Raw genomic sequence first — 13,561 nt, forward strand, 5'->3', positions numbered from 1 at the left:
AAATCCAGTTCTCAGTTGAGTTATGTGCAATAGATAAAGCTGTAGGATGATTCATCGGTGTTTAATTAATGTGATTTCTATGTGATGACAGATGTGCATAGAGGGCTAACATGGGATTTTACCTTACTGGACTGTGTGTTGTCAAGGTTTGTTGAGCATTTTTCAAAGTTCAGGACATTTTGCCTTCAGGGAACGCTATTTTTTATGATTCCATCACTTCTAATTATGCTAGAAATTTTTTCAGAGGTATGTAATTGGTACTAATATATCTTTGTTGGGATAAATCTTGCATAACCTTTATTATATATTTATATATTTTAAATGTGTTCATTTTCTTTTTCTGCCAGAAATTTTTGTGCATTGAATATGAGTTCAAAAATGCATCTTAGTAAATGGAAATAGACTTCTTGTTTTAATGAAAGCATTTCAGACTACAAGCCACATTTAAACATAAGTTCATGCAGTTTTTACCTCACATCTATGGCCAATTTTGAATAATCAATTATCTCAACAAATGTGACCAAAGACACCACCAAGACTTTTTTGTACTCATTGTGAAATGTGGGCTTTCAGCTTTTCGTCAAACTAATTTCAAACATTTTTACAGCAGAAAATTGATGTGGCACAACAGATAAACATCAGCAGTGGTTAATGAAGGAACTCAATAAAGCTGATGTTAACAATACTGATATTTGGCCAATACTGGTGCGTGCATCACTCAAAACGCATGCCAAGGTTGCACAGGATGCATTTTTTGGCACACATTTCTTAGCTTAAACATCAATGAGTTCTGATGCAAGGATGTAACTGGAATATATCATGTAAAGGTGGGCTAATTGGACTAATAACTGGATGGGCAGTTACATTTGAACTGGGAAGTCGGAAATCCAGAGTTCCCAGTTGGATTTTTCAGCTGAAATCCCTCCTCAAGTTGAACTCTGAAAGTCGGAAAAGTCACAGTAAAAACATAGCTTCTGTGTCATCACCCATTGGTTTGTGCAATGCAGTCTCGTGTTCTGAAGTCTTGACACGAGCATCAACTTTGTCACCAACATGGTGTTTTCAAATCGGATGTGATGAGCAAGAGGTGTGTCCGACTGTGACACTGCCTGGTCAAGAGCCTACCCCGAATGTGACTAAGATCATAAACTCAGAAAGAAGGTCTTTACAAAGGTCTAGACCAGGCGTGTCCAACTCCAGTCCTCAAGAGCTACCGTCCTGCAGCTTTTAGACACATCCTTGTTCCAACACACCTGAATCGAATGGCTTGTTACCAGGCCTTTGCCAAACTTGATGGCATGCTGTAGAGCAGGGGTCTCGAACTCCAGGCCTCGAGGGCCAGTGTCTTGCAGGTTTTAGATGTGTCCTTGATCCAACACAGCTGATTCAAATGACTAAATTACCTCCTCAACATGTCTTGAAGTTCTCCAGAGGCCTGGTAATGAACTAATCATTTGATTCAAGTGTGTTGACCCAGGGTGAGATCTAAAACCTGCAGGACACCGGCCCTCGAGGCCTGGAGTTCGAGACCCCTGCTGTAGAGGTAATCCAACCATTTGATGGTCTATAGATTTAAGGGCATAAAGTCTTTTTGACCCCTGCTGGACTTTGTAAATAATGTGGGTGCAAAAGCCACACTTTTCAGATCAGAAAGTTGTGATTGTCTTTTATATTGTATTTAGTGTGCTAACAGGGAATAAAAGACTGCATTATTTATACTAGAAATAATATTCACTGTAACATTGTTCCAGACACTCATGTGGAAACGGGTCGTACTTGTTAGATATTTCAAAATATGTGTTCCTTGCAAGAAAGAAAAAACATGAGGCACCAGGTGGAACTGATCGTTTATGTCATGGTCCTGAGTCTGACGACTCAGTGTTTTGTGGTTCTTTATAATATTTTATGTTCTAGCTTACTCTGGTTATGTCTTTCATTAGGATTTTCTATTTGTTAGGATGCTGTTCTTGTGCCTTCGTGTTTAGTGTAGGTTTAGTTCAGTGTCAAGTCTGCGTCTTTGCAAATTGTTTCTTGTTTCCTGTTTTACTTTGAAGGACCATGTCTTATGTCAGTGTATTCAGTTTTGCCCCCCCCCTCTCGTTAGCCCTAATTTCTCCCAGCTGTATTTCCCTCCTGTCTCCTATTCCCTGATTACTTACTGTGAATATTCACTGTGTATTTAAGCCCTGTGTTTGCCTTTGCCCTTTGTTGCATCGTACCCTCATACTACACTGTGTGTTCTCTTTACCTGCTTGCCTGTCTGTTACTTTATTTTTCCCCAGTATAGCTAGTTTTCTGTTCAGTGCGCAACCCACAATAAAGCTCTGTATTTTGAGTTCACCTTTGCCTCAGCAAATCCTTCATTTTGGGTCCTTTCTTCCTGCCTGCCTGCACACAGCCATGACAGTTAATAAGTTAGCTAATTAAGAAGCTGAAGTTGATGTAAGAGCTGTCAAACAATTACTTCAATAAATTATTTTGAGCAAAATAAAATGAAAATTAAATCGTAAAATAAGGCAGAGGCAGAAACCATCAATTCAGTCTGGAGGTCATGAAACATCCTCCAGGCATCTTTTGCCAAGCTCTGTTCGTTGGGTAAATTTTCTCTGCCATGACTTCACCACCTGTTTTTCATCCTGAGAACCAGCTTTGAATACTCGTAGTAAATCTGTCCCGTCTATAAATTTACTGAGCTCTAGCTTGACACAAAAACAGCCCTCGTTATCTGGCCAAAAACAGGACGACATTACCTACTTATACCCTGACTAAACTTGAAACCATTTGTCTCTGGGTGCTCAGTCATTCGTGCTGCAGTGCATCACGGCTGCCATTTAGATTTGGGAACTGGATCAGTCTTAGAGTCTTAGAGCAGCCATATGACATGCTATAGCAGTGTTGCCAGCTGTCTGTCAGACTCCAGCGCTTTCTATTTATATGCTGTCGTTTACTGGGTGATGTAAACACTCTCGAGTTTTCTGCTGCACAAGCCTATTTATCAGGTTGCAGATTCTCAGCTAACCCTGAGCTGGATATTTCCAAGAGAAAGACAAAATTATTTAGAGAGGGTTGTAATCACGCTCAAGCTGCAATTACATTTTCTTAAGAGCCCAACTGTCTGAATTTAGCATTCAGTGAGCTATAGGCTAATGGGCATCTTAAATTGCTGTTGATCATATCTTGCTCGCAATTACACCTGGATGGAGTAATCAGCTGTGATCCCTATGCCTTCAAGTGCAAATTAAACATTCCTGATACTGTTAGCCCCTGAAGGTAGGATTACGTTTGGGATTAGGTCACTGCATGCTTTGAAACAGCCTTACTTTTCCTCTGCATGCATATTTATGTAACAACAAAATGATTTCAAAATGGGGAAATATTAGTGACTCTTGTTCACCACATGCGGTTACACACCCTGCAGTCTCTACGGCAGTGGTGTGAAGTTTTTAAAGTCTGGTTGAGGTGTGTGCTAACCTCATTAATTCTGCTCCCTCTTGCTTAATTAATCTTTGTCGTCTCCTGAAGTAATTACAGCTATCTGGCTGTGTGAGTGTCTACACACCACTGACACCACCTTCCCCCTCATGGTTGCAGCAAGGCCGGGGCTTCCTTTCCATATTCTTGATGCCTGTCATTCTGTAAAGTCCTAATTCGATACAGCATGACTCGGGGTAAAGAAAGGCAAGTTGAGGCTTCATTCTTTTTCCCCTGAATCCTGGCTGCTTTTTAATGTCTCAGGAGCCAAAAAATACTCTCCCGCTGTGCTACTAAGCATGAAAAATTGTCAGAATCTCTCAAAAGTGTTTCCTTGTATGTCATTTTATTTTCACATGCATTTAGATTTAATTAATTTTGAAAGGAACACAAAGAAAAGATGTGATAAAACTGATGTGGATATCCAGATCCAGTAAATTGCGCCCTGAATAACACTATCTCCTTTAAAAAGCCATTCAAATGTAAAGTTCAGAGTCCTACAGGCTAATTAGTCTCCTTAAGAAGCACTAACTATTCAGAGGTGTAGGCTAATGTGAGGGTGATATTTAAACCCCCCTAGTTTCTCAGTGAGAGGTCTGCAGTCGCACATGGACTCCCAGGAGATTTAAAAAGGGTCTGTTTCAAAAGAACCAAGCTTCCCTCCGGCTTTCTGTCTGCTGTCTAAGACTTTCATTTTGTTTTCTTTCTCCCTCTGTTCTCTCCCTTTACACGCCGTCTTTCCTCTCATTAATTTTCTCTGTTTGCTATTTTTCAAGCTGGTGGCTTTGCAACGTGCAATTGTGCATGCAGATTTTTGGGTAGCCAGCCAAACATACGCATGCACGCTCGGAAAAGTGAGGAATGGGGTAGCCTAAATAAAGTCACACGTGCGTCCTCGGGGAAGGGAGGTGTGAGGCACGTCTGAGTGTCAGCTTGTGTTTGTAGGCTGGAAATGTACGTGTGACTGTGTGTCATAAGACTTTAAGTGGCCACAAGTAGCTATTTTAGAAGCTGATTATGTGATGTTTTTGTATTTATATAAGGTAGGGTTTACTCTGGATTCTTCTTTCTGTCAACAAATCCCATCTTTCACCAGTTTCCTGCATTAGTTCAAACCACATGGTTGACAAAGTATTTAAATCTGGTCACAGATGTGATCAGAAGTTTACCTGTGGTTCTCAAGGAGGTTGACTTTTATGGTAATTTGGGGCTTTTAATAATTTCTTTAATGACCCTAAAAAAAAAGGGGGAGACAAATAAAGAGACTTTGAATTTTGAGTTAATTTAAATTGTTTGGTTTCTTGACATGAATCCTGCTTTTATGTGTAGTCCACAGATTCTCAGTAGAGTTTTAGGTGGAGCTTTGCAAAAGTCATTCCAGGAGTTCATGTTTTGGATTGACTGAATCTGATTAAAATGATATTCTAAGCTGTGTTATATTCTCTGTGTGGTTTGTGTTTGGTTTGCCTATGAGTTCTTATTAGATCGTTTAGTTTTTGTTTAGTTTCTAGCTCTAAGATTCTTGGTTATTCTTTCTTCATGTTTAGAGTGGGTTTCGGTTAACCTCCAGTCCTTACTGATCATAGTTCTCCCTTCCTCAGTGTCTAATCGTCTCCTGTGTTTAGTCAGCCTCAGCTCTGTGTTCATGCTTGTATACTCAGTCTCTCAATCAAGCGTGCGTGTCTTGAGTCTGTGTGTTTCTTGTCTTATTTTGATAGTCTCTTTTCCTGTATGCATTGTGTTCAGTTTCACTCCCCACGTCTTGTTATGTCTGATTTATTTCTGCTGTTTTCCCTCCTGTTTCCAATCCCCTCGTTATGATGTGTGCATTTCATCAACTCATCAGTCTTTTCCTGTCCATTGTCGCATCCTCCACATTAGTTGTGTGTTTAATGGTGTTTCGTTTGCATAAGTGTGCATTTTGAATCATTTTTGTAACTAACATTAAAAATATCAGCCTTGTACAGCCAGGAGGAATATTTCCTGTCTGCCAGGTGGGTCAGAACCTGTCCTCCTGTGCATTGCTAGATTATGCATTTGTAATGTTATCAGCAGGGGAGCTGTTAGTCCTCTAGCTACCCTGCTGTCAGCAATAGTGCTTCTAGCATCCTAGTCATTGTTGCCAGATTTAGGTCTCATTTAAAAAAAAAAAAAAACACTTTACGCTTTAACTATAAGTTGGAGATTAGCTGGGCAGTGTTTGTGTATAAGCTGGATAAGCAGCCTGGAGTGCACACAGAATTATATAAATTATCAGTGAAATATGAACATGGGTTAATGATTAAGAGTAGCTATTAGCAAGTTGGCTGTTATGGGTGTGAGCATTTCTAATTATCAGTGCCTGATGTATGTTTAGATCTACATTGTAATTCGATCTACTTGAAGCTGATCAGTCAGACTGATTATGGCCAGTCAGTCTACAATTTTTAGTCTTCCTCTTTTATCTTGTCAGTGAAATTTTACAAGAAAGTTTTTAAAAAAAACAAAAAACTGTTCCTTTGCTATAAAATTGGCTTTTTAATTCAACAAACAGTCCAAATTGCTATGATTATTTTACTGAAATGATCTATATTTACTTTGACTGCTAATTTATCAACTAATTGCAGCTTCTATCCTAATAATTTTCTTACATGAACACAACGTTTAATTGCTTTTGTCATTATTAACACATCTACAGGGAAAGACAAATGCTGGTATAAGCTATAAGCTAAGGTATAAGCCTGCCACTGTTCATAAATTTATTTTTAAATAAGTTTCACACAGTGTGTTTAGAATTAATGTTGCATACTGAAAAGCCTTGTGTATTTGTTTCTGTGTGTCGACTGTACCTGCTAGCAGAGCTCGTAATGTCTGCCAACAATAGCAGGTATGCGGATTACATGACTCTCTGATGCCAGTGTTCACACACAACAGACAGAGACACACAGACACACACACGTGTTGTTGTTCTGCTCTATGTGTGAGAGATACAGATATTGACGGGGTCGGGTTATGTTAAAAAGTATAAATTGTTATACTCTGTTCATTGGTTCAAAGGTACCCCACACTTTTTTTGCTTATTTGTTCTGGTGTATTTTTCATTTGAACTGTTATTCTGCCAGAGTACTCATATTTACAAGACGGCATTGAATGCCTCATGGGTGTGTCAGGAAAACTCTTGTGTACGTATGTTCCTTGAAGGGGTTTGTGGAGTCGTTCTTTTTCCACCGCAGCAAAGGGCTAGAAGTTGAAGAGAAGCTGCTATATGTTTTTGTCATTTATCTGATTGTGAAATAAAGCACATGCAGTGAGAAAGCAACTCCCGGAGTCATCCCTGCCTTGAAGCTGCAACATATCATGGCGAGCCAGCCAGGAGGAAGGTTTGAAGAACTACCAGCGCGTGAGTGAAGCAGAGGCCTGGTTAGCGTCATTAGCAGCTAACGTTAGCGCTACCGCACCGCTGAAGAAAACCTTTCTCCAAGCACGGACCTGAAATCTGACGGACTAAAGACAAGCTTGTGAGTACCCACAATGGAGGTAGAAGCCCTACGAGATAAGATCACCGGCACACTCTGCCAGCTAAGTCGTGATCAGCTCATAGAAGTGGGTTATAATGTGAAAGGCTTTGCTACACCGCTAGATGAGCCCACAAAAGACACTTCCAGACGCCACCTGATGAAAGTTATAGAACATAAACTGGACGAGGTGGAAAACAGTTATACACAAGACGATGCTGTACAGTTTGTGAAAGAACTTTTATCGTTTTTGGGCGAATATAAAGCTAAAGACAATGCGGCCGAGAGTGATTTTTCCCGCCCTTCAGACGGAAGAGACAAGTATGACGAGCTGCAGGAAGAAATTAGAGCGATAGGGCAGAAACTCAAGATGGCAGACGCTGCCCCGAGCCTCGGCCAGAACCTGCCGTCTTCTAAAGTACCAGAGGTGACTATTCGCAGGGAGTTTCGCATCTGTGGCCAAATAGGGGAGGGAGGGCAGCGCGATCGGCTGTCCTATACCAACCTGCTGCATCAGATGGAAAATGGACTCCGCAAAGGCCACAGTGAGTCAGAAGTTATTGAAGCAGTGATAAGAGCTATCAATCCGGGTCTCAAACTGCGTGATATGCTTGAAATAAAGACTGATTTGACACTCACACAGTTAAAGACAATATTGAAAGGACATTACAGAGAAGATGACACATCTGATTTGTACCAAAAACTGATAAATATTTCCCAAGATCCAAAAGAGTCAGCTCAAGACTTTTTATTCAGAGCCATTGAGCTTAAAGATCGCCTCCTGTACGCATCCAAGGACAAAGAAGCAGAACACTACAGTCGGGACCTGGTAAAAAGGAAGTTTTTGAGATCAGTGGGTACTGGGCTACAAAATGACAACATAAAGTTCCAGATTAAAGCCCTTCTTGACAACCCAGATGTGACTGATGAAATGCTGATTGAGAAACTAAATGAAGCTGCCAGTCTCGAGACAGAAAGACTGAACAAGTTAAAGAGGAACAATACAAAACCACCAAGGATCAATGAGCTACATACTAGGGATGAACCACGCAGCAGCTCACAGATCCCCGCCACCAAGGAAGATAAGAAGAATCATCCTCCACCCGAAATGCACGACCTAGTGAAAGAGCTGAGGAACGAGGTTGCAGGGGTAAGGCAGATTGTTCTTGCCTCCCTGAACGCTGGCAAGTCGCAGGCTACAAAGAGGACATCAGATGCTGCCGCGGACACCCGGAGGAAGAAAGGCTGCAGGACCTGCCAGAGCAACGGAGAGGGAGACAACTGCACCCACTGCTTTAAGTGTGGCCAGCCCGGCCACATCTCCAGAGGATGCCGAGCTCCACTTCAGCTGCAGGGAAACGCCAGAGGGCCACTGCCACGGGACCAGCAGTGACCCCACCACCACATCAGGAGTCCCGCCGCTGCGGTTGCTGCCACCAGAGAGAGTCGGTCAGCACCCCACTCCAGAGGTGTGCAGGCTGCTCATCTGTCAGTTACTGTTCCAAAGCCTGTCAGGGACAACACTGGCACCATCACAAACATGTATGTAAAGCGGTGAGGCTAGTTGAACAACATTTGAGTGAAAGAGAGAAAAAGGGGTGGTTGTCATACATGGGATATTCTGACCTCCTATCAGATAAGCAAGGACAAAAACTTGTGAAACTGATTGGTAGGCGGAAAATGGTGAGATGCACTTTTGATAATATACCAGTCACTGCATTGTGGGACACGGGTGCACAGGCTACAGTAATAAATGAGAGCTGGAGAGTTGAGCACTTACCTCACACCACTATCAGGGGGATAGATGAACTCTTAGGATCAGAACCATTAAATGGGCTTGCAGCTAATCAGACAGAGATACCATTTATGGGGTGGGTCCCTGTAGAGTTTAGACTGACGGGGGTGGAGACGACCAGCTCTAGTCTCCTAGTGCCCGTATTGGTCTCTAGTGACCCAAATGTCGCTCAGGATCCCATTATTGGATACAATGTTATAGAGGAAATCATCAACGAGCAACTTAAACAACAGGGTGTTAAAAACAGTGACTGTGCTGCAAATATTGTGAGTAGTGCTTTTGGTATTGACACCGGATCTGCTAAGACTTTTATCCAGTTGATAGAGACACATCGAACAGCCGCGGAGGAGATCCAAGTCAAGACAGGGCGGAGTAAAGTTGTCTTAGGCCCTAGTGAAGCTACTACCATTCGCTGTCGCACACGCATACAGGCTGACGAGGACACTGTAATGTTATTTTGTCCTGTTCTTAACCCCAGCCTGCCTGAGGGGCTTCATTTCCAGGAAGTACTGTTTAAAGTAAAAAGGGGCAACTCAGCCATGGTCCCAGTATCTGTCACAAACACCACATGCCATAATATTACTGTAGATCCGCGTGTTGTCCTGGGGCACATTGAGGGCGTAAAAACAATATACCCAGCTGCCCTCAAACCCGTAGAAACGCCAACAACTAAAACAGCAGACGACGCAGGTATTGAAGTCCCATTAGCCCCCACAGGTGAGACAAGTGGTGTTTGGGATCCTCCTGTAGTTCTAGACCATCTAACGAACGGGCAACAGGCAGCAGTGAGGATGATGCTCAGGGAGGAATGTAAAGCTTTTGCCAAAGATGAAAATGATGTAGGCTGCATTCCTAGCCTTCGGATGCACATCACTCTCAACGACCAAACACCAGTTCAAAAGACTTACAATAGTGTGCCTAAACCTCTGCATCAGGAAGTAAAAGCTTACCTGCAGGACTTGATCAATAGGGGGTGGGTCACAAAATCCAAGTCGCCTTATTCGTCACCGATAGTCTGTGTTAGGAAAAAGTCCGGTGACCTCAGACTTTGTGTGGATTATCGAGAACTTAATCGCAAATCGGTGCCTGACAGACATCCGATTCCTAGGATACAAGACATGTTGGACAGCCTTACTGGTAGCTCCTGGTTTACAGTACTAGACCAGGGAAAGGCTTATCATCAAGGATTCCTAGACGAAGACAGTCAGCCACTCACTGCATTCATCACCCCCTGGGGTTTATACCAGTGGGTTAGAATCCCGTTCGGACTCAGCTCCGCCCCAGCAGAGTTTCAGAGGAGCATGGAGGAGTGCCTTTGGGGTCTGCGTGATGATATCTGTCTACCGTACCTTGATGACAATTTGGTCCACAGTAAATCTTTTGAGGACCATGTTGAGCATGTAAGAGCCGTGCTACAAAGGTATCAGAAACATGGGGTCAAACTTACTGCTAAGAAATGTGAACTGTTCAAGCCTAAGGTCAGGTTTTTGGGTAGAGTGGTGTCAAAAGATGGCCATAGTATGGATCCAGCAGAGGTGGCCTCCGTGATGTCACTTAAAGAGAAACACCCTAGTACAGTGGGGGAAGTGAGACAGATTTTGGGCTTCCTATCTTATTATAGAGCCTATATACAGGACTTTTCATGCATCGCCAAACCTTTGTATGAACTGCTAGCAGTCCAAACAAATGCTAAAAGTAGCCCAGAAGACTTAAAAACACAGAACAAGAGAAGGAAGGAGAAAAACAAACAGGCTAAAGGACAGTTGCCTTCATCAGCTCCTGTGAAATGGACAGAGTCGCACCATCAGGTTTTGTCTTACTTAGTCAATAAGCTGGCCAGTCCTCCGATCCTAGGCTACCCTGACCTAAACCAACCATTTGTGCTTCATACTGATGCTTCCCAAGCAGGGTTAGGAGCAGTGCTCTACCAGCGCAGTAATGGCAAGTTAAGGGTTATAGCTTATGGATCTAGAACATTAACCCCACCAGAAAAAAATTACCACATGCATGCTGGCAAACTGGAGTTTTTAGCTCTCAAATGGGCTGTCTGTGAGCGCTTCAGAGATTATTTGCTGCATGCGCCATCTTTTGTGGTTTATACAGATAATAATCCACTCACCTATGTGTTAACGACAGCAAAGTTGAATGCATCAGGTCAGCGTTGGGTGGCTGAGCTCGCAGATTTCAACTTTACAATAAAATACAGGCCAGGAAAAACAAATGCAGATGCAGATTTTTTATCCAAGATGCCCCTCGATTTTGAGGACTATATGAACTGCTGTACACAAACGGTTAGCCAGGACGTGGTTGCAGCCTCACAGCAGGGCATATTAGTGCAGCAAACAGAAGCTCTGATGTTTAACGCTGTCTCCTTCCACACTCTTCAGCATCAAACACAAGCAGAGGAACTGTTGGACATGATTCAGCCAATACCGAGAGAGGAAATCTGTGCAGCACAGCGGCAAGACCCCGTGATAGGTAAAATGTATGAGTCTGTAGTGCAAAACAAAAGGCCCACCACACAGGAAATTAAGACTGAGAGCACTGAGTTTAAAGCATTGGCTAGAGAGTGGAGCAAACTAAAAATCAGAGAGGATGGAACTATGTTCAGAGAGACTCGACACAAAAAAACAACTAGTTCTCCCTCAGTTTACCACCCACTAGTGCTCAATGAACTACACAAACAGATGGGTCACTTGGGATCAGAAAGGACCCTAAATTTAATTCGGGATCGTTTCTTTTGGCCCAAGATGCAAAGAGACATTGAACACTTTGTCAGTAATGTTTGTGAGTGTCTCAAACAGAGGAAGCCAAACAGGCAGGCACGGGCACCTATGTTAAGCATAGAGACCACTCACCCATTTCAGTTGGTCTCAGTTGACTTTTTGCACCTAGAGGAATGCAAGGGGGGGTGTGAATACATACTTGTAGTTATGGACCACTACACCCGCTTCGCTCAGGCCTCTCTGCAACTACAAATAAGTCAGCAAAGACTGTAGCAGAAAAACTATTCAATGACTATTGTCTCAGGTTTGGTTTTCCAGAAAAATTACACCACACGATTTGGGGCGAGAGTTTGAGAATAGACTATTGCACCATTTAAAAGAACTGGCTGGTGTTAAAGGGTCACACACTACTCCTTATCACCCCAAGGAAATGGGCAGACTGAAAGATTCAACAGGACCCTGCTCTCTATGTTAAGAACACTAACAGAGGAACAGAAAAGAGACTGGAAAAGCCACCTCCATAAAGTGGTACATGCCTACAATTGTACTGTTAATGAGGCCACTGGCTATCCTCCTTTTCTCCTAATGTTTGGTAGGTCACCACGCTACCGGTCGACCTTCTCTTTGGCATTGAGCAGGAGGACAGTTCAGGCTCCTACCAGGACTATGTTGACAGATGGAGAAGGAGAATGGCTGAGGCTTACATGGTCGCCTCCAAAATGCAGCTAAGTCGGCTGATCGAGGTAAAAAGCAATACAACAAAAGTGTGCATGGTCCATCACTTCAACTAGGGAGTCGTGTCCTTGTTAGAAATGTTGTGGAGAGGGTGGACCAGGTAAAATCCGCTCCTATTGGGAAGACAACATCTACATCATTAAAAGACAAAAGGGGCAGGACAGTCCTGTGTTTGAGTTAGAGCCAGAGAATGGTAAAGGCAGGACAAGGATTTTGCACAGGAATATGTTGTTGCCTTGCGATTTCCTTCCACTCCAAGCAGATAAGGAGGCAACTGTAACTAGTACTAAAACGAGGAAAAGACATTATAACAAACGGAAACAAACATGCATGACTCAGACACAAGTGGGGAGTGAGGAGGAGGAGGACACAGATGAGTTTTCTGATGCAGTTTTCACCTGGCCTTATCCTGTGCCTCAGTGTTCACCTACATTGGACCCCACAGCAGCAGAGTTTATGCCACTAAGGGACGGGGGTGAGCCAGATGAGTTTCCTCACCTGTCAGGAGATGACCAGGGGCCCCAGCCAAACTGATGAGGAGAAGATGGACAATATGGAACCAGAGGATGTGGCTATTGTGGGTGCAGGGAGGTGGACAGCAGCTCTGATGTCGAAGAGGCTTTGGAAACAGACCAGCCAAGTCCATACCCAAAGAGAGAAAGGAGGAGACCACAGACTTTGACCTATAGTAAACTTGGACAACCAAGTCTTGAAGAAAGAATAGTGGCCACCAAATGTGTGAATATTCAAGGTTACTGGCGACCTTGGTAAAAGAGGAAGATATAATGTTTACACTTTGTACCCCTATTTCAAATGGTAACAAATGTACCTATGTTGATTGTAATATTGTGACACATGGATTGCAGGCCGAACATGTGTATGAGTAAAGGGAAGATGCTTAGTCTTCAGATGAGATGTCGACAACGTTAATGCCCTTACAGGAGAGTACAAATAGCATGGTAATTTGATAGATCGAATGTTGGACTAAAAAAAAAAAAAGCTATACTGATTATAGCAGGAGTATACACATCTACAGTGCACGGTAGTTTGGGTAACTTTTAAAAAAATGAGGTAATGTAACCTGGTAAATAGTCCATGCCATTCTATTGTTCTCTATGTATTGTTGAAAGGTACATTTATGTCGGGACGACATTTCTCGAGTGGGGGAGAGTGTGAGAGATACAGATATTGACGGGGTCGGGTTATGTTAAAAAGTATAAATTGTTATACTCTGTTCATTGGTTCAAAGGTACCCCACACTTTTTTTGCTTATTTGTTCTGGTGTATTTTTCATTTGAACTGTTATTCTGCCAGAGTACTCATATTTACAAGACGGCATT

At 42.7% G+C, this 13,561-nt stretch overlaps 1 protein-coding gene across 1 annotated transcript; it reads left to right on the plus strand.

Annotated features, from left to right (window-relative positions):
- Window positions 1–6,971: 6,971 nt before the first annotated feature.
- LOC120433802 lies at window positions 6,972–11,717 on the plus strand. The gene is made up of 2 exons (XM_039600702.1): window positions 6,972–8,507; window positions 11,148–11,717. Exon 1 carries the CDS (start codon window positions 6,982–6,984, stop codon window positions 8,356–8,358), a length of 1,377 nt encoding a protein of 458 aa, XP_039456636.1. The 5' UTR covers window positions 6,972–6,981; the 3' UTR covers window positions 8,359–8,507; window positions 11,148–11,717.
- Window positions 11,718–13,561: the final 1,844 nt, after the last annotated feature.

Source organism: Oreochromis aureus, linkage group 17 (genome assembly GCF_013358895.1).
Source record: "Oreochromis aureus strain Israel breed Guangdong linkage group 17, ZZ_aureus, whole genome shotgun sequence".
Classification (NCBI taxonomy): Eukaryota; Metazoa; Chordata; class Actinopteri; order Cichliformes; family Cichlidae; genus Oreochromis; species Oreochromis aureus.

Excerpts from the sequence above, each read along its gene's own strand:
- LOC120433802 (XM_039600702.1), top strand. The coding sequence starts at position 6,982 with ATGGAGGTAGAAGCCCTACGAGATAAGATCACCGGCACACTCTGCCAG.